General features: G+C 46.0%; 1 protein-coding gene across 1 annotated transcript in view; it reads right to left on the bottom strand.

The window, feature by feature from the left end:
• EGR3 (early growth response 3) overlaps positions 1–17,973 on the bottom strand; it is a 45,235-nt gene extending 27,262 nt beyond the window's left edge. The window contains exon 1 of the mRNA XM_063931781.1: positions 17,224–17,973. Within this exon, the coding sequence (XP_063787851.1) occupies positions 17,224–17,371 (148 nt within the window). The 5' untranslated portion in view covers positions 17,372–17,973. The remainder of the gene's footprint in view (positions 1–17,223) is intronic.
• Positions 17,974–21,315: the final 3,342 nt, after the last annotated feature.

The raw sequence follows: 21,315 nt of genomic DNA, 5'->3' as shown, positions 1-21,315 counted from the left end.
AGACATTGCACTGAAACAGCCCTGGTGTGTGTGTTAAATGATCTTCTGATGGCAAGACACAGAGGTGACTGTTCAATATAAATCCTTCTGGATCTCTCTGCAGCATTTGATACTGTGGACCATGGGCTTTTGATTGAGCGACTGATACATTTTTGTGGACTGGATGGCATAGTCCTAAACTGGTTCAAATAATTTCTCACAGGCAGGTCACAGAGAGTATCATCTGGAGTATACTCATTACCATCAGTGTCATTACCACGTGGTGTCCCACAAGGTTCTATACTATCCCCCATGCTTTTTGCAGTATACATGCTCCCGCTGCGTGAAATAATCAGGCGCCATGGGCTGGTCTTCCACTGCTATGCAGATGATACACAACTGTACTTATCCTTAGCAACCCTAAATGGCTGTCTAGCTGAACTCCAGGAGTGGATGAGTGCCAATTGGCTGCGACTGAACCCGGATAAAACAAAGGTCCTTATGATAGGACCGCAACATCAAAGGACAAGACTGCAGCATAGCCAATCAACTGGACTTGCACTCGGGGATTCAGAAGTACAAACCACTGATCGTGTGCAGAATCTTGCCGTTGTCCTAGATGGTGGCTTGACACTTAAACATCAGATATCAGCCACAATCAAATCCTCATTATTTCACCTGAGGAACATAGCCAGAATGAAGCACTTAATTCCCTCAGATGATCTGCTAAAAGTCATCCATGCATTTGTATCATCTCGATCAGACTACTGTAATGCCCTCTACCTTAGTCTCCCAGCAAAAGAATTGCACCGCTTACAGCTGGTGCAAAACACAGCTGCCAGGCTGTTAACCAACCAGCCCTGCTCTAGCCACATAACACCCATCCTCTACTCCCTTCACTGGCTGCCTGTAAGATGGCGAATCATCTTCAAGATTGGCTTACCGAGTTTCAAAGCACTACATGACCAGGGCCCAAGGTACCTGAAGCTGCTTCTGACCCCATACTGCCACACTTGATTACTGCGATCTGTAGATGAAGGACTTTTAGCAGTACCTAGAATCTCCCATAATTCATCTGGGGGTCGAGCTTTTAGTCATGCTGCTCCGAGTCTATGGAACTCACTTCCCCGCACAGTGCGAGAGGCCCCAACTATAGAATCCTTCAAAAGTAGGCACAAGACTTTCCTGTTTACTCAAGCATTCCCATAATGGGGGTAATTCCAAGTTGATCGCAGCAGGAAATTTTTTAGCAGTTGGGCAAAACCATGTGCACTGCAGGGGGGGGGGGAGGGGCAGATATAACATGTGCAGAGAGAGTTAGATTTGGGTGGGTTACATTGTTTTTGTGCAGGGTAAATACTGGCTGCTTTATTTTTACACTGCAATTTAGATTGCAGATTGAACACACCACACCCAAATCTAACTCTCTCTGCACATGTTATATCTGCCTCCCCTGCAGTGCACATGGGCCCTCATTCCGAGTTGTTCGCTCGTTCTTTTTCATCGCATCGCAGTGAAAATCCGCTTAGTACGCATGCGCAAAGTTCGCACTGCGACTGCGCCAAGTAACTTTACTATGAAGAAAGTATTTTTACTCACGGCTTTTTCTTCGCTCCGGCGATCGTAATGTGATTGACAGGAAATGGGTGTTACTGGGCGGAAACACGGCGTTTCAGGGGCGTGTGGCTGAAAACGCTACCGTTTCCGGAAAAAACGCAGGAGTGGCCGGAGAAACGGTGGGAGTGCCTGGGCGAACGCTGGGTGTGTTTGTGACGTCAACCAGGAACGACAAGCACTGAACTGATCGCACAGGCAGAGTAAGTCTGGAGCTACTCTGAAACTGCTAAGTAGTTAGTAATCGCAATATTGCGAATACATCGGTCGCAATTTTAAGAAGCTAAGATTCACTCCCAGTAGGCGGCGGCTTAGCGTGTGTAACTCTGCTAAATTCGCCTTGCGACCGATCAACTCGGAATGAGGGCCATGGTTTTGCCCAACTGCTAACAAAATTCCTGCTGCGATCAACTTGGAATTATCCCCAAAGTCCCTTTAGTATCTACATGCTTCTGTATTTTATGAAAAGCTGTTCTGTACTTCATTAGTTTCTGTACTATATTATGCTATGTATCTGTTAAGTGCCTTGAGTCCTATTGGAGAAAGAGCGCTATAGAAATAAAATTATTATTATTATAATATGGCTTCAGCCTTCAAAATGAGGGGCAAATTTAACAATAAGTTATATTCTTGTTATCATTCATTAGCGGTGGATTCACCTCCCCCCCCCCCCAGGTAAAATCCACCACCCAGCTCAGTGTCAATGAAGCCAGATGCAGTTTGTGACTGCACTGGCTCACTGTGACTGGCAGTGACTTCCTGAAGTCCTGCCTGTCAGTCACAGAGACACAAGGCAGTCTCATTGGGAGGTGTTTCCTCCCTCTGGGACTGTCAGACCAGGCTGTGATAAGCAGAGAGCTGGCTCCTGCCTTCGGTGCCGCCCAATCCGATCCACCGTCTATGGGCTGTAGCAGATGCAATCCATAGAAGCCGGGGATGTGCGCATGCTCAGTTGCACCGCAGCGTCTGTGTACGCATTGGTCCCGGCACCAGCCGTATCCATTATACAGGTGCCAGGGGGGTGGCTGGCTGTCTCCTCTCCCCAGTAGCAGCCCTCCCTCTAACTGTAAGTAGGAGCTACCACTGCTGGTTATGAATGATAAATGGTGCTCCAGCCAATCAGCTCCTGTCATGTGTTTGAAAAATGACAATTAGGAGCTGATTGGCTGGAGCGCCGTATATCATTCGTAACAAGTGATAACAGGAATATCACTCATTGTTAAATGTGCGCCTATATGTTTCCACTGTTTATCAGCAATTACAAATGTCTAGTATATTACTATAGATATATAAATGTAAACATAACCACGATTGGATGTAATTACTTTGTGAGGACAAATTAACTTAAATTTGTTAAATTATATGTAGAGATTTGCAGGTTCGGATTACTCGGTTTTAGCTGGATCTCAAAAACAGCATCTTATTGGTTATTGGCACTCACATGTTATTAATAGATAATAAGATAAATCCAATCTTGCGCTGTTTTGGCGAAAAGAACTGAGTGAATCCGAACCCGTACATCTCTAGTTATAAGTTGGATGAAGACGTACAGGGCCTAATAAAATGGTGGGACAGAATATAAGTAATGCAACACATAACAACAAATCATATTCTGTAATTGTTCTAAACACAGAAAACCAAAGCAAACATTGGATTATCTGCTAAGTGTTACAGCACATTTGTGCACATTATTATTGAACACGTGCCTATGATATGCCAAGGAGCACAAGGTAGAGAGTCAGGGCCGTCTTTTAGTATGGACTCAATGGGCAGTTGCCCAAGTGCCCCATGGGTATAAGGGCCCTAGGCTGATAGCGGAGGGTCCCCTTTTTCCAGGGGTACCAGATTTTTGAGAATCGGCCCTGGGGAACCGGAGATATCTGACTTCAAAGCAGTGGTCCCCATCCGAGCCTGTTAATTGCACTTCCCAGCCACATATCTCAGGTTCTGTCTGACTTACTCCGAAAGCTGTTACTCTCTACTTGTGGTGGACACTGGCAGCTTGTCTCTATTATGCCCAGAACCAGAGATATCAGCCTTCCAGCAGTTGGTCCCTGCTCCAGCTCCACACGCCTGGTATGTAGTTTTATATTTTCGTTGGTGGATTGCTCTGGCTCCTGAATTCTGATCCCCAAGTTCTCAATACCTCCTAAGAAGTGGGGCTTTCTGGTTTTTTATCCCATTGCAAGCTAAGAAATCTATTTCCAGGAACTGGAGATGTCTGTAGTCAAGCAAGCTGCCCTCCAGGAGCGGTCCTTGGTGCGGGCAAGCAGTGCCTTTGCCCGGGGCGCTGCGGCCTGGGGGCGCGGCCGCAGTCACCCCGGAGGCACCGCCGCCTGCCCGCACTCCGCTCCCTGCTCCACGGCTGCAGCAGACGCCGTGGGCTGTGTGGGCGTCCACTGCAGCCGGCTCCAGGCACAGACACTAGAGGTCGTTATTGACCTCTAGTGTCTGTGCGGCGCTATGGGAGAGACGTCATTGACGTCTCACCCATAGAGGGGAGCGGGCGGCCAGACTGACGGAGCAGCAGCAGCAGCAGAAGAAGCAGGAGCGGGGCAGTGGTAAGTATTGTTTTTATTATTTTGTGTGTGTGTGTGTGTGTGTGTGTTTGTAAGCGGGGGGCACAGCGACAGGGGGCAAATAAAGAGGGGGCACAACAACTGGGGGCAAATAAAGAGGAGGCACAAATACTGGGGGCAAAAAGAGAGGGCACAACTACTGGGGGCAAATAAAGAGAGGGCACAACTACTGGGGGCAAATAAAGAGGATGCACAAATACTGGGAGCAAATAAAGAGGGGGCACAACTACTGGGGGCAAATAAAGAGGGGGCAAATCAACTGGGGGGCATAGCTACTGTGAGCATAACTGGCCACGCCCCTCCCCTATGAAGCCACGCCCCCGCACACTAACTGTTTTGCCACGGGGGGGGGGGGGGCGCCAATGGAAACTCTCGCACTGGGCGCCACAAGGGGTAGAACCGGCCCTGCTGCCCTCCCACGGGAAAGTTATGAATATTAAGCCCACTCCACTGTCCACCCATCCCCTGCGTATTAAACACCCCCTACCACACTGGAAGTCATAAACCGAGGCCCCTTCATTCAGCCCAATGCCCCCTTCTACAGTTTAGTTTCTCCCTCCTGCCCCATCTCCCACCATCTGTGCAGTAAAGGAGTAATTAGCAGACATTATTGCTCCAGGTCCTACATGTTGAGTGGAAGCTAGAATACCCCCTACCGTCTGCGGGCCATCAAACCTGCTGCTGATAGCACCCCCCACCCCTACCACTGGAGGATGGGTAGGGGCCCCAGTTCATTGCTTTGCTCAGGCATGCACTGCTGTTAAGACAGCCCTGCAGAGAAGTGTACATAACATGTCAGATCTGGGCCGGCTCATGTCAGAGATCCCCATCAGGACAGAGGCAAGGCGAACAGATTATTCCTGCCAATGTGACATTTTGGACAAGACTGTGGCACATGTGTGTGTGTGTGGGACACAGGGGAGGGGGGGGGGGCACTACCCCTGTCTCCTGAAGGACTGAATTTAAAAAAAAAAAATTTTTTTTGGGGGGGGGGGGGGGGGGGGGGGGGGGTATGGACATGGAGCCCTGTGCCAATGCAGAGACAACTTTACACAATTCTATAAGAATCCCATCATTATGGCTTTGTTGCCTCCCCATAATTTGGTGGAGGGGAGGGGGGTGTGGCTAATGCTGCAAGTGCCGGGACCATGTATGTATATAATGTATATATATATATATATACATATATATATATATATATATTTATATGTATATGTATGTATGTATGTATGTATGTATGTATGTATGTATGTGTGTGTGTATATATTAAAAGGGAAAAGGGGTGCCACACATAGTCCGTTAGAAATATAATTAATTACATAGTAAAAACAAGTGGTTTTTTTATGTGCGTAACGGGTGGTCTTCAGTATGCCGACTGACGAGATCCCGGCGCACAGTATACCGGGGCCGGGATCCCGACAGCCGGCATACCGACACTTATTCTCCCTCGTGGGGGTCCACGACCCCCCTGTAGGGAGAATAAAATAGCGCGCCACCGTGCCCGTAGCGTGGAGAGCGCAGCGAGCCCGCAAGGGGCTCATTTGCGCTCGCCACACTGTCGGTAAGCCGGCGGTCGGGCTCCCGGCGCCGGTATGCTGGTCGCCGGGAGCCCGACCGCCGGCATATCGTAGTGAATCCGTGCGTAACACACAGATGGTTAAAAAAAAAGTGCTCATCAAACAGATCTTCAGAGCTTTCGTGTTTTCTCCTCTATTCCTTTATAACAGTGGTTCCCAACTTTGGTCCTCAAGGCTAACAGTCCATGTTTTAAGGATATCCATGCTTGAGCACAAATGGTTAAAAAAAATAACTGAGGCACTAAATAAGTCACCTGTGCTCAAGCTATCCTTAAAACCAGGACTGTCAGTGTACCTTGAGGACTGAGGTTGGGAAACACTACTCTATAAATTAATCCATTGGATAGTTGATACCTCAAATTAATTGGGATAGAAATAGACCATAGTGCAACCAATTTCAGACAAGTGAGATAGTGTTGGAATTTTATAGCTTAGTACGTTAAAAAGCAATAAATAAGCATTCATGTGTAACACCAGGGGGGCGTCTTCTCGCATATCCTTATGGACCTGCCTGATACTTCGTAGATTTTCATGTTTACCTCATAAAAAGTAAAATCACCAATAATGTGTAATACGATATCACATTATCGGTGATTGTACATACACTTGTTTTTACTATGTAATTTATTATATTTCTAATGGACTATGTGTGGCGCCCCTCTTCCCTTATAATGATATATGTATATTATATATATATATATATATCCATACCCTCCAACATGACCCGCCCCACTAGGTACAAAATGCTCTGTTTCTGGACTTCCCTCTTGATTTATGATTGCCATCACCTGTGAAGAAAAAGCTTTCTTATCATTTAACTAGTTCAACACAGGTAATGGAAATCATAAATTAAGAGGGAAGTCCAGAAACAGAGCATTTTGTACCTAGTGGGGCGGGTCATGTTGGAGGGTCTGTATATCTATCTATATATATATATATATATATATATACATACATACACACACACACACACACACACACACACACACACACACACACACACAACCCCTACTCCTACAGATCCTGCGTTTGCCCCTGTGCGGTCACTGCACAGAGTGTGGCTGCATTCCAAACACTTTGATATGAGAGAGAGAGCAGCCATATTGTACAGTTTCCAAAATATCATCATGTGAGGTAATTGGCTGACTCAAAAGAGCTAAAAGGAGAGGATATATATAATTTTCATTGTGTTTTATGAGGGTTTGCCCAGGGCCGTAGAGAGCTTGGCCGGGCCCGGGTAATGCAGGGAACGTGGTATCATACATCCCAACATGTCCCTCTCCAGGAGGGACACAATGCTCTGCTTCTGGACTTTTCTCTTAATGTATGATTGCTGGCACCTGTGTTGAACAGGGTAATTGATAAGAAAGGTGTTTCAGCACAGGTGATGGCAATCATAAATTAAGAGAAAAGTCCAGGAGCAGAACGTTCTGTCCCTCCTGGAGAGGGTCATGTTGGGAAGTATGTGGTATAATTGTGTAAGGTGTGGTCACGCCCCCTTAGCAAAAACAGTTGCTAAAAAAAGTATTTTTGTGGTGCTGCCTGCTGAACAGGGGTGCACCTTGGGCCCCTCAGACATGAGCAAATCCGGGGGGAGAGGGGGGATGATCAGTGTGATCGTTTCCCCCATCACCCCATACAAGCAGAGGAGGCTGCTGCTGCTCAGTGGCAGCAGCCTCCCTGGCCCCACTGCAGCCCACCACACAGCAGCATATGCGGAGGAGGGGGAAGGGTGGCAGCGGCGGACATGGGCCCTACTGGGCTCCTCCAGCAATTCTGGTCCTGGATAATTAGTACCTACTCCCCCTCACCTCTCGGCAGCCCTGGGTTTGCCCAGTGGTACATGTCTTGTTCCAAAAGATTGTACTGAATTTTATTAGCACAGAATTATGTTTACAGCTTGTATCTAGAAAAGATGGATAGTAACTAATTCAGATCTGATCGCAGCAGCAATTTTGTTAGCTAATGGGCAAAACCATGTGCACTGCAGGTGGGGCAGATATAACATGTGCAGAGAGTTAGATTTGGGTGGTTTATATTGTTTCTGTGCAGGGTAAATACTGCCAGCTTTATTTTTACACTGCAATTTCCCACCCAAATCTAACTCTCTCTGCACGTTATATCATACTTGCCTACCTGACCCTCTCCATGAGGGAGAAAATGCTCTGTTCCTGGACTTTCCTGGTAATGTATGATTGCCATCACCTGTGGTGAGCTAGTTAATTGATAAGAAAGGCGTTTCACCACAGGTGATGGCAATCATACATTACCAGGAAAGTCCAGGTACAGAGCATTTTCTCCCTCATGGAGAGGGTCAGGTAGGCAAGTATGTGTTATATCTGCCCCACCTGCAGTGCACATGGTTTTGCCCATTAGCTAACAAAGTTGCTGTTGCGATCAGATCTGAATTAGGCCGATAGATAGATAGATAGATAGATAGATAGATAGATAGATAGATAGATAGATATGGCAGGTTTATGCATACAGCACATATGCTGTAGTGCAGTGATAGCCAACCCGTCGCTCATGAGCTGCCTGTAGCTCGCCGTAGTATTTTCGGTAGCTCGCAGAGCGGACGGGCTTGGCAAGTCACTGGCACTCCTCCTCCCTTCATTTTACTATGGTGCCGGCCGTCAGCCAATCAGAGCTCGCGGACTGGCAGCGGCGGCACCGGATTGGCTACCGGACCGTGAGCTTTGATTGGCTCACTTACCGGTGCCATATTTCAAATGCCCGCCACCGCGCCACCACCGGAGACTCTGCCACCCTCAACGCAGCTGCTCTCCGGAGTACGTACTTCACAGGAGAGGCGCGCTCTGCGCTGTCCTCCCCTTCAGTCCCTCATACAGGAGGAGCAGCACCGGCACCAGCAGTGGTGAGCACTGTGGGGGGCACTGTATCTGGTACTGCGGGGGGTGGGTGGGGGCATTGTATCTGGCACTGCTGGGGGGCATTATTTGTGTATCTAACACTACGCGGGGGGGGCAATACTTGTAGTTGTGAGGCCACACCCACTCTCGCAGGAACGCGCGCGCATTGGGGGTAGCTCTTTCAGAGGTTTTATTTCCCGAAAGTAGCTCACACCCCAATTAAGGTTGGAGACCACTGTTGTAGTGCAAATTACACATCTTTGCACATGTCCGCCCTAGTCTGAGTTTGACAGAGCTTGGTTGGTTCTGTCTTTCCGTGAAATTGGGCGTTTTGGAGCAAGATCTGAGCAGCAACAATGCAATTGCACGTAACCGCCCTGATTTGTGGCAGTGTTGTGCATCAAAAGCTCTGAGATCTGTGTATGGGGAAGAGACGCCTGGTGCTGGCGGTCCACTTGCACCTAGCATGGGACTGTTGCAAATGCTGATACTAGTTAGTTGAGTAAAATCAGTAAGCAGCACGGCTTCCCGCATGCAGGCACACAGACCCTGGCATTAGCCCTATGGGATCTCACTTTAGAATAAGGTAGTGAATCTGGCTACCACAGGTGCCTGCAACTACTGCCACTTTGTTTACCACTCCGAATCAGCCACATTGTGTGTAGCTACATACCTGCAGGGAATTGCCCTATATCAGCAACCAGCTGAGCAGGAAAAGTTACACAGGAGGTAAAGTCGGTTATGCAGTTAGCACCATGGAATGACAGCTATACAGTATGTATGAGTTCAACTAGTAAGGAATAGCAGCTATACAGTACGTATGAGAGTAACTAGTGAGGAATGGCGGCTGTATGTATGAGTGTAACTAGTGAGGAATTGCGGCTGTATGTATGAGTGTAACTAGTGAGGAATGGCGGCTGTATGTATGTGTGTAACTAGTGAGGAATGGCGGCTGTATGTATGAGTGTAAATAGTGAGGAATGGCAGCTGTATGTATGAGTGTAACTAGTGAGGAATGTCGGCTGTATGTATGAGTGTAACTAGTGAGGAATGGCGGCTGTATGTATGAGTGTAACTAGTGAGGAATTGCGGCTGTATGTATGAGTGTAACTAGTGAGGAATGGCGGCTGTATGTATGAGTCTAACTAGTGAGGAATGGCGGCTGTATGTATGAGTCTAACTAGTGAGGAATGGCGGCTGTATGTATGAGTCTAACTAGTGAGGAATGGCGGCTGTATGTATGAGTGTAACTAGTGAGGAATGGCGGCTGTATGTATGAGTCTAACTAGTGAGGAATGGCGGCTGTATGTATGAGTGTAACTGGTGAGGAATGTCGGCTGTATGTATGAGTGTAACTAGTGAGGAATGGCGGCTGTATGTATGAGTGTAACTAGTGAGGAATGGCGGCTGTATGTATGAGTGTAACTAGTGAGGAATTGCGGCTGTATGTATGCGTGTGACTAGTGAGGAATGGCGGCTGTATGTATGAGTGTAACTAGTGAGGAATGGCGGCTGTATGTATGTGTGTAACTAGTGAGGAATGGCGGCTGTATGTATGAGTGTAACTAGTGAGGAATGTCGGCTGTATGTATGAGTTTAACTAGTGAGGAATGTCGGCTGTATGTATGTGTGTAACTAGTGAGGAATGGCGGCTGTATGTATGAGTGTAACTAGTGAGGAATGTCGGCTGTATGTATGTGTGTAACTAGTGAGGAATGGCGGCTGTATGTATGTGTGTAACTAGTGAGGAATGTCGGCTGTATGTATGAGTGTAACTAGTGAGGAATGGCGGCTGTATGTATGAGTGTAACTAGTGAGGAATGTCGGCTGTCTGTATGAGTAACTAGTGAGGAATGGCGGCTGTATGTATGAGTGTAACTAGTGAGGAATTGCGGCTGTATGTATGTGTGTAACTAGTGAGGAATGGCGGCTGTATGTATGAGTGTAACTAGTGAGGAATTGCGGCTGTATGTATGTGTGTAACTAGTGAGGAATGGCGGCTGTATGTATGAGTGTAACTAGTGAGGAATGTCGGCTGTATGTATGAGTGTAACTAGTGAGGAATGTCGGCTGTATGTATGAGTGTAACTAGTGAGGAATGTCGACTGTATGTATGAGTGTAACTAGTGAGGAATTGTGGCTGTATGTATGAGTGTAACTGGTGAGGAATGGCGGCTGTATGTATGAATGTGATTAGTGAGGAATGGCGGCTGTATGTATGAGTGTAACTAGTGACGAATGGCGGCTGTATGTATGAGTGTAACTCGTGAGGAATGGCGGCTGAATGTATGTGTGTAACTAGTGAGGAATGGCGGCTCTATGTATGTGTGTAACTAGTGAGGAATGGCGGCTGTATGTATGTGTGTAACTAGTGAGGAATGGCGGCTGTATGTATGAGTGTAACTGGTGAGGAATGGCGGCTGTATGTATGAGTGTAACTAGTGAGGAATGGCGGCTGTATGTATGAGTGTAACTAGTGAGGAATGGCGGCTGTATGTATGTGTGTAACTAGTGAGGAATGGCGGCTGTATGTATGAGTGTAACTAGTGAGGAATGGCGGCTGTATGTATGAGTGTAACTCGTGAGGAATGGCGGCTGTATGTATGTGTGTAACTAGTGAGGAATGTCGGCTGTATGTATGAGTGTAACTAGTGAGGAATGGCGGCTGTATGTATGAGTGTAACTAGTGAGGAATGGCGGCTGTATGTATGAGTGTAACTAGTGAGGAATGGCGGCTGTATGTATGAGTGTAACTAGTGAGGAATGACGGCTGTATGTATGTGTGTAACTAGTGAGGAATGGCGGCTGTATGTATGAGTGTAACTAGTGAGGAATGTCGGCTGTATGTATGAGTGTAACTAGTGAGGAATGGCGGCTGTATGTATGAGTGTAACTAGTGAGGAATGGCGGCTGCATGTATGAGTGTAACTAGTGAGGAATGGCGGCTGTATGTATGAGTGTAACTAGTGAGGAATGGCGGCTGTATGTATGAGTGTAACTAGTGAGGAATGGCGGCTGTATGTATGAGTGTAACTAGTGAGGAATGGCGGCTGTATGTATGAGTGTAACTAGTGAGGAATGGCAGCTGTATGTATGAGTGTAACTAGTGAGGAATGGCGGCTGTATGTATGAGTGTAACTAGTGAGGAATGGCGGCTGTATGTATGTGTGTAACTAGTGAGGAATGTCGGCTGTATGTATGAGTGTAACTAGTGAGGAATGTCGGCTGTATGTATGAGTGTAACTAGTGAGGAATGTCGGCTGTATGTATGAGTGTAACTAGTGAGGAATGGCGGCTGTATGTATGAGTCTAACTAGTGAGGAATGGCGGCTGTATGTATGAGTGTAACTAGTGAGGAATGGCAGCTGTATGTATGAGTGTAACTAGTGAGGAATGGCGGCTGTATGTATGAGTGTAACTAGTGAGGAATGGCAGCTGTATGTATGAGTGTAACTAGTGAGGAATGGCGGCTGTATGTATGAGTGTAACTAGTGAGGAATGGCGGCTGTATGTATGAGTGTAACTAGAGAGGAATGGCGGCTGTATGTATGAGTGTAACTAGTGAGGAATGGCGGCTGTATGTATGAGTGTAACTAGTGAGGAATTGCGGCTGTATGTATGTGTGTAACTAGTGAGGAATGGCGGCTGTATGTATGAGTGTAACTAGTGAGGAATGGCGGCTGTATGTATGAGTGTAACTAGTGAGGAATGGCAGCTGTATGTATGAGTGTAACTAGTGAGGAATGGCGGCTGTATGTATGAGTGTAACTAGTGAGGAATGGCGGCTGTATGTATGTGTGTAACTAGTGAGGAATGTCGGCTGTATGTATGAGTGTAACTAGTGAGGAATGTCGGCTGTATGTATGAGTGTAACTAGTGAGGAATGTCGGCTGTATGTATGAGTGTAACTAGTGAGGAATGGCGGCTGTATGTATGAGTCTAACTAGTGAGGAATGGCGGCTGTATGTATGAGTGTAACTAGTGAGAAATGGCAGCTGTATGTATGAGTGTAACTAGTGAGGAATGGCGGCTGTATGTATGAGTGTAACTAGTGAGGAATGGCAGCTGTATGTATGAGTGTAACTAGTGAGGAATGGCGGCTGTATGTATGAGTGTAACTAGTGAGGAATGGCGGCTGTATGTATGAGTGTAACTAGAGAGGAATGGCGGCTGTATGTATGAGTGTAACTAGTGAGGAATGGCGGCTGTATGTATGAGTGTAACTAGTGAGGAATTGCGGCTGTATGTATGTGTGTAACTAGTGAGGAATGGCGGCTGTATGTATGAGTGTAACTAGTGAGGAATGGCGGCTGTATGTATGAGTGTAACTAGTGAGGAATAGCGGCTGTATGTATGAGTGTAACTAGTGAGGAATGGCAGCTGTATGTATGTGTGTAACTAGTGAGGAATGGCGGCTGTATGTATGTGTGTAACTAGTGAGGAATGGCGGCTGTATGTATGAGTGTAACTAGTGAGGAATGGCGGCTGTATGTATGAGTGTAACTAGTGAGGAATGGCGGCTGTATGTATGAGTGTAACTAGTGAGGAATGGCGGCTGTATGTATGAGTGTAACTAGTGAGGAATGGCGGCTGTATGTATGAGTGTAACTAGTGAGGAATGGCGGCTGTATGTATGAGTGTAACTAGTGAGGAATGGCGGCTGTATGTATGAGTGTAACTAGTGAGGAATGGCGGCTGTATGTATGAGTGTAACTAGTGAGGAATGGTGGCTGCATGTATGAGTGTAACTAGTGAGGAATGGCGGCTGTATGTATGAGTGTAACTAGTGAGGAATGGCGGCTGTATGTATGAGTGTAACTAGTGAGGAATGGCGGCTGTATGTATGAGTGTAACTAGTGAGGAATGGCGGCTGTATGTATGAGTGTAACTAGTGAGGAATGGCGGCTGTATGTATGAGTGTAACTAGTGAGGAATGGCGGCTGTATGTATGTGTGTAACTAGTGAGGAATGGCGGCTGTATGTATGAGTGTAACTAGTGAGGAATGGCGGCTGTATGTATGAGTGTAACTAGTGAGGAATGGCGGCTGTATGTATGAGTCTAACTAGTGAGGAATGGCGGCTGTATGTATGAGTGTAACTAGTGAGGAATGGTGGCTGCATGTATGAGTGTAACTAGTGAGGAATGGCGGCTGTATGTATGAGTGTAACTAGTGAGGAATGGCGGCTGTATGTATGAGTGTAACTAGTGAGGAATGGCGGCTGTATGTATGAGTGTAACTAGTGAGGAATGGCGGCTGCATGTATGAGTGTAACTAGTGAGGAATGGCGGCTGTATGTATGAGTGTAACTAGTGAGGAATGGCGGCTGTATGTATGAGTGTAACTAGTGAGGAATGGCGGCTGTATGTATAAGTGTAACTAGAGTGTAACTAGAGAGGAATGGCGGCTGTACGTATGAGTGCAACTAGTGAGGAATGACAGCTATACAGTATGTATGAGTGTAACTAGTGAGGAATGGCAGCTGTATGTATGAGTGTAACTACTGATGTTCTGTTGTAACAAAGCATTATTTTAGTTTTTAGTGGTCCTTGTGATGTATCATAGGGTCTGTCCCTAGACACTTTGGGGGTCATTCCGAGTTGTTTGCTCGCTAGCAGTTTTTAGCAGCCGTGCAAACGCTAAGCTGCCGCCCTCTGGGAGTGTATTTTAGCTTAGCAGAAATGCGAACGATTGCATCGCAGAACGGCTACAAAAAAATATTGGCCCTCATTCCGAGTTGTTCGCTCGTTCTTTTCCTTCGCATCGGTGCGATTTTCCGCTAACTGCACATGCGCAATATTCGCACTGCGGCTGCGCCAAGTAAATTTGCTAAGAAGTTTGGTATTTTACTCACGGCATTACGAGGTTTTTTCTTCGTTCTGGTGATCGTAGTGTGATTGACAGGAAGTGGGTGTTTCTGGGCGGAAACTGGCCGTTTTATGGGAGTGTGTGAAAAAACGCTGCCGTTTCTGGGAAAAACGCGGGAGTGTCTGAAGAAACGGGGGAGTGTCTGGGCGAACGCTGGGTGTGTTTGTGACGTCAAACCAGGAACGACAAGCACTGAACTGATCGCACTGGAAGAGTAAGTCTCGAGCTACTCAGAAACTGCAAAGTAAAATCTTTTCGCAATATTGCGAATACTTCGTTCGCAATTCTGTTATGCTAAGATACACTCCCAGAGGGCGGCGGCTTAGCGTGTGCACTGCTGGGAAAAGCGGCTAGCGAGCGAACAACTCGGAATGAGGGCCATTGTGCAGTTTCTCAGTAGCTTCAGACCTACTCAATGCTTGCGATCACTTCAGACCATTCAGTTCCGGATTTCACGTCACAAACATGCCCTGCGTTCGCCCAGCCACGCCTGCGTTTTTCCTGGCACGCCTTCGTTTTTTTGAGCACTCCCTGAAAACGGTCAGTTGACACGAGAAACGCCCACTTCATGTCAATCACTCTGCGGTGGCCATTGCGACTGAAAAACTTTGCTAGACCTTGAGTGAAAATACATCGCCCGTTGTGAAAGTACGTCGCGCATGTGCACTGTGCCGCATACGCATGCGCAGAAGTGCCGGTTTTTTACTTAATCGCAACGCAACGAACATTTTCAGCTAGCGATCAACTCGGAATGACTTCCATTTATATTACTATCCATAATTTATAGCTAAGTACTCCTTTAAGGTAATATTTATAAAAAAAATAAATAAAAAAAAACAACACAACTGCAATAACTTAGGACCTCTTCCTGCTACAGACCATAAAGTGCTTCTTTTTTTTTAACCAAATATATCAAGAATGTGTGAATGATTTGACACCATATTTAACTTGTTTTGCTCCAATAAAAATATTTAAATAAACACAAATATACATCCCTCACTGAGTAAATCAGAGCCTTGTTAATACTGACCCCTTTTTCTTAGCAAAGTGCTGTCTGCAGGTCACATGGGGTTTAAGGGGTTAAACATGGAAACCCCCCTCCCCACAGTACACCCACTCTCCCTCCATCCTGTGAGCTGTCACAAGCTGCCCCCACGTGTCACCTTCCAACTCAGTCGCCTGCTTCCCCCACACACCGGGCTGGGAGCTCCCCCACCTCCGCAACCATATTTAAAGACTTTCTGCCCCCACAATGTGACGTTTCTAAAGTCTGAGGAGGGAACTGAGCAGCTGTCACTGCGCTGAGGCACCCTGGAGGTGGGTTACCCTATGCTGATGATGGGACACTTGTAGATATCACTAACACATGGTTCCTGTTCTCATGTTATATAGTAGAGCTCTGTGATACACTGACACAGGCGCTCTGATAGCCAGGCACCCTGGAGGTAGACTACCCTCAGATGATGGGACACTTGTAGTAGTGCTGTGGAAGTGAGTTCCCCTTTTGGTGCCGGACTGTACTGACTGAGCAACCCTAGGGAGATGGCTATACTGATCAGTGCACAGGTCGATAGGAAATTCCTATAGAGTATAGACATACCTATAGACTAATGCACATGCAATTATAGGAGAGGATAAAACAGCGCAAGCTATGGGACATGCAGAACAGAACAGCCATGTTTCAGCTGCATTCCCGCACATGCATCATAAGAGGCAAGAAAACTTCCTAGCGATACAATGTAGCACACATCGCCAGGCGAAGCGCAATGCCTAAGGAGCCCTGCCATAATATATATAATATACATATAGTATACATGTATCTACAATATTATTATACAGCCGCAGTACGGATGGAGATAGATAGATAGATAGATAGATAGATAGATAGATAGATAGATAGATAGATAGATAGATAGATAGATAGATAGATAGATAGATAGATAGAGGTAAGTTTAGAACATTAATCTATAATATTAATATACAGCCATAGCACATGTATCTACAATATTAATATACAGTCATAGCACATGTATCTATAATATTAATATACAGCCATAGCACATGTATCTACAATATTAATATACAGTCATAGCACATGTATCTATAATATTAATATACAGCCATAGCACATGTATCTACAATATTAATATACAGTCATAGCACATGTATCTATAATATTAATATACAGTCATAGCACATGTATCTATAATATTAATATACAGCCATAGCACATGTATCTATAATACTAATACACAGCCATAGTACGTGTAAATATTACATTATTACAGTCGTAGCACATGTGGCCATTTCTATAATAGTAATTCAGTTTTATACACACACACACACACACACACACACACACACACACACACACACACACACACACACACACACACATTGTATAATACACGGGATGTAATATAGGACCCTAGTAGTATTACACCGTCTTAGTACATGTATACTGTATAATACATATATTCAGGAGGACCATAGTAATATCACACAGTCCGTAGTGCATGTGTTTGTAGCTATTACACAGTATTAGTACATGCGATTGTATCTATAATATTGTTCCACAAAACCGAATGGATGTGTTACCCTAAGCATTAGGCACCCAGTGGCTCTCAAGCTCTTGTGGAACTACAGGTCCTAGCATGACTTTTAGTTGCTGGGGAGCCATGGTTTGCCCTCCTCTCCACCCCCCACCCACCTCTGCCCCGCTGGTACCCTCACTCACCTGCAGACATGGTGTAGTGCTGCTCGTTGCCCCCTCCGGGGTAGATGGACAGCCCTCCCGGCAGATCTTGCCCCTCATCAGCGTACAGCGTGTCAGGCAGAAGGGATGTCATATTCACCTGTAGCTTTTCCAGCAGCTTCGCGGTCATAGCACCAGGTGACAGGGTGCCCAGCAGAGTTACCCCACCTTGCAGCGAAGGGTATCAGATCCTGGATGAGAAATCCCCAAATCTGCCTCTGACACGGGCTCAGCCTCGCTGGTAAATGGGAATCAGAGGGGGCACTAACTGAGATCCATGGCGGAGGTGGGCTTCACATATGCCCCCAGCTGAAAGATGAATGAGGGCGGGCAGTGGGCGAGAGCCAGCAAAGTGCAGGTGGAATGAATGAGATGGGAAATACAGAACGCAACCCCATAAGATGGAGGGGCGTGCAGTCTGAGCGGAGAGGGGTAAATAAGGAGTAATGGATGTTGGCATGTACCTGGAGCCAGGGGAAGGTGAAGAAGCTGCATGTGATGTGTAACAACAGGTGCCGGGGCAGACAGCTGCCAGTTGTAGCCAGGGAAGGGGGCAGAGGTATTATTGGGGGCTGTGGCTATTAGATGTGCCCCCTGAATGGTAGCAGAGGTGGAAGGCAGAGTGCGTTAGATCTCTCCCCCGGGAGGAGGTATGTATTATCCCTCCCGTCCTCCCTGGTTCCAGATGCACTGTCCAGGACTCCGGCTGCTTTTTATCCCCGCCCGGGGAAGCTCCAGTGACGTAACTGTCCATATATGGACACACAGGGCTGTGACATCACAATGGAACCTCCTCACAATGGAACGTTATTGAATACTGTAGAATGCAGGAAGCGGCGGCGACAGCAGCCTGAGACCACCTGCCAGGTGTACATATATTCTCTGACAGGTGCAGAGATATATGAGCAAGCACATGTATGATATCTGCCTGTTTCAGCGAAATAGAAAACGTGTTACACACGTTAGACACATTTCCCTCCTCCTCCTCCTCCATAACATAAACAAAGGCACAGTAGGCTGCTACTGTACACTGATTAGACAGGTAGACAATGCCCAAAGGGTAGATATTCTGGCGGATTAGATAAACAGATAGGTGCAGCGGAAATTAAACTGACAAGTGGGTAGGTATATTACACATATGTACACAGATTTTATAGGTAGGTAGTCATATTATATACTGTACAGAAATGTAATAGGTAAATAGCCATGTTACACAGATACTGTACAGAAATGTGATAGGTAGCCATATTACACAGATACTGTACAGACATTGATAGGTTGCAGGTAGACAGTTACTGTACAGAGATTTGATAGACAGGTAGGTAGCCATATTAGACAGAGATATCTAAAGTACAGATATTTATAGACAGCCATATTAGACAGTTACTTACTGTAGAGAGATCTGATATACCAGTTCGGAGCAAGCATATTAGACAGACAGATAGCTACAGTACAAAGATTTAATAGACTGGTATGTAGCCATATTAGACAGGAAGATAGGTACTGAACAGAAATTTGAAGACAGCTAGGTAGCTATATTAAGTAGAAAGATAGGTACTATGGGGGCTATTCAGAGGTGGATGCAATGCTGTAAAAATCACAGACGGACGATTTTCGGCAGTCTGCGCATGTGCAGTGTTTGCATTGCTTGTGCGTGGGCGGTCACAATGCGATTGCGTCCCAGAAGGATGTAGTGATTGACAATCGTGGGCAGTCGGGCGCAGCACTGTGCCGTTGGGAGGGGATGTGGGAATTGCAGGTGTGTCAATGCCGGTTTCGGGGAGGCCAGATGGCGGCGCCTGCGTTTCCAGTGATAGGAAACATGGCGGTGATGCGCCTGTATACACAGCCTAGCAGACAGAGGGCTGTGTGGGGGAGAGAGGGAGCTGTATAAACAGTCCTCTCCCTGCGCCTGATGAATACTATATATATATATATATATATATAAAAATATAAATAGTATTTGAAAGGGGCCCCCACAAGATTGTTGCCCAGGGGCCCCCACAGACCCAGCATGCGATTTATCAGTAGCAGTTTTTAGCAAAGACTGCTACCAACTCTGAATAACCCCCTATATGTAGATTAGGTAGGTATATTAGACAGATAGGTGTTGTACAGAGATTTCATGGACAGGAAGGTATATTAGACAGGTGCTATACAGATACTTGATAGCTAGGGTAGTCATGTTATGCAGTCTGTTGGTATACAGAGATTTGATAGACATGTAGGTAGTCATATTAGACAGGTAGTATACAGATATTTGATTGGTAGGTAGTCATATTAGCCAGTCAGGTGGTATACAGAGATTAGATAGGTAGGTAATCTTATTAGGCAGGTGGTATACAGAGATTTAATAGACAGGTAGGTAAATTAGACAGGCATGTTGTATACAGAGACTTTATAGGCAGGTAGTCATATTAGGCAGGTGGTATACAGAGATTTGATAAATAGGTAGTCATATTACACAGGTGGTATACATATATTTGCTAGACAGATACTGCAGATACATGAACAGTGTAATGATTCCATACTTCACTTACCACCAATTCCAATGTAACAGACAAACATCCACCTACGGCACCTTTTGTTTATGCTGGTGCCCCATGTTATCCCGTAGTATATCTCATTACAATTATTAATGACCACGGCCTCCCTCACAGCTGAACCTTTACACTTGTGCTCCAGGCTTCTGGACTACACACAAACAAATTGGTCCCCTGTAGTTTTATTAATTGTTTATGTGGCGTTACAGATAATGGGTCTGACAGAGTTGGACATACCCAACTCCAGGCTGCAAAAATGTGCTTTGTTGTATTCAGAGTTAGGTGTAATGTACCCTTACATATAACACCAATTACTGTGTTGGGTGAGGGTACACACTAGGGGCTTGATGCTGAGATCTGGGGCATGTTGGAGGAGCACAACTTTTCCACTTACCAAAGGATGTAGTAAATATGCCTTCCCAGCATTCCTGGACTAGTTCTAGTAGTCTCCTATCCCTCCAGCCAAGCAGCAATTCAAGTGGCAAGAAGTCTGTGAACTCATGAACACGTCTTGGTATACAAACAGAAGTTGCTGCAGAAGCATCTCCCAGTTTTCACCCCTCCCAGTGGTGGTATACCCACCTCAACTGTTTGAAATTAACATTAACCCTTTAACAGAGTACGTTAGTTTGTGGTGGTGCACAAAGGACTAGTTCCCCTGAATTGTTACCCGAGTGTTTGACTATGTCTTGCAGGAAACCTACCTAACTGAAAATGCCCAAGGTAGCTTTCTTTATGTGCTTGGCATCAATGGATGCTAGAGCCACCACTTTGATACTTATTGGTCCATCATAGGTGCATGTAATGGAGGGGTTAGTCTAGACTAGGGATAGCCATCAACCATTAATGATTCAAAATCATTGATGGTCTCCCACCAATGTGGAATAGTTTTGCCATCAATGGCGGCAATTTGAAAAGTTGCCCGCCATCGATGGTATCCTCTGCCCAGATGTCCCCCTCTCTTACACATATTTGTGTGAGATATAAATGGTAAGCTCCACTGGAGTAGGAACAGATGTGAATGGCCAAATATTCTCTGTAAAGTGCCTCAGACAGAATCTGTGTGCACTATATAAATAACTGGTAATACAAAAATTATAAAGAAGGAGGCTGATCCTTCCTTGCCTTTTAAACTCACAGGACCCAATAGGAACACTTCTATGCATGAGTGTTCTAACAGCGATGAGCCACATGTTTATTCCTCTATGAAAGGACCAAGGGATCTCTTTGCTAAGCCTTGAATGGTAATAAAGTGGACGGCGATAAAGTACCAGCCAACCAGCTCCTAACTGTCATTTGTCGAACACAACCTGTAACATGGCAGTTATTGAGCTGATTGGCTGGTACTTCATCTCTATCCACATTACTGTATCTCCACCCAAAGCTTAGTAAATAGACCCTCAAGTCTGATATCCTTATGCTATAACTGACACACAAGATAACAAGATCCAGAGACACTTGGATGATCCATTGGATTAATTTCAATCAAGCCCAACATAAGTTGTAACCCCTAGTCAGAACTGTCCAATGC

This window comes from Pseudophryne corroboree, chromosome 6, assembly GCF_028390025.1.
Source record: "Pseudophryne corroboree isolate aPseCor3 chromosome 6, aPseCor3.hap2, whole genome shotgun sequence".
Lineage (NCBI taxonomy): Eukaryota > Metazoa > Chordata > Amphibia > Anura > Myobatrachidae > Pseudophryne > Pseudophryne corroboree.
This window is presented reverse-complemented; position numbering and strand designations above follow the sequence as displayed.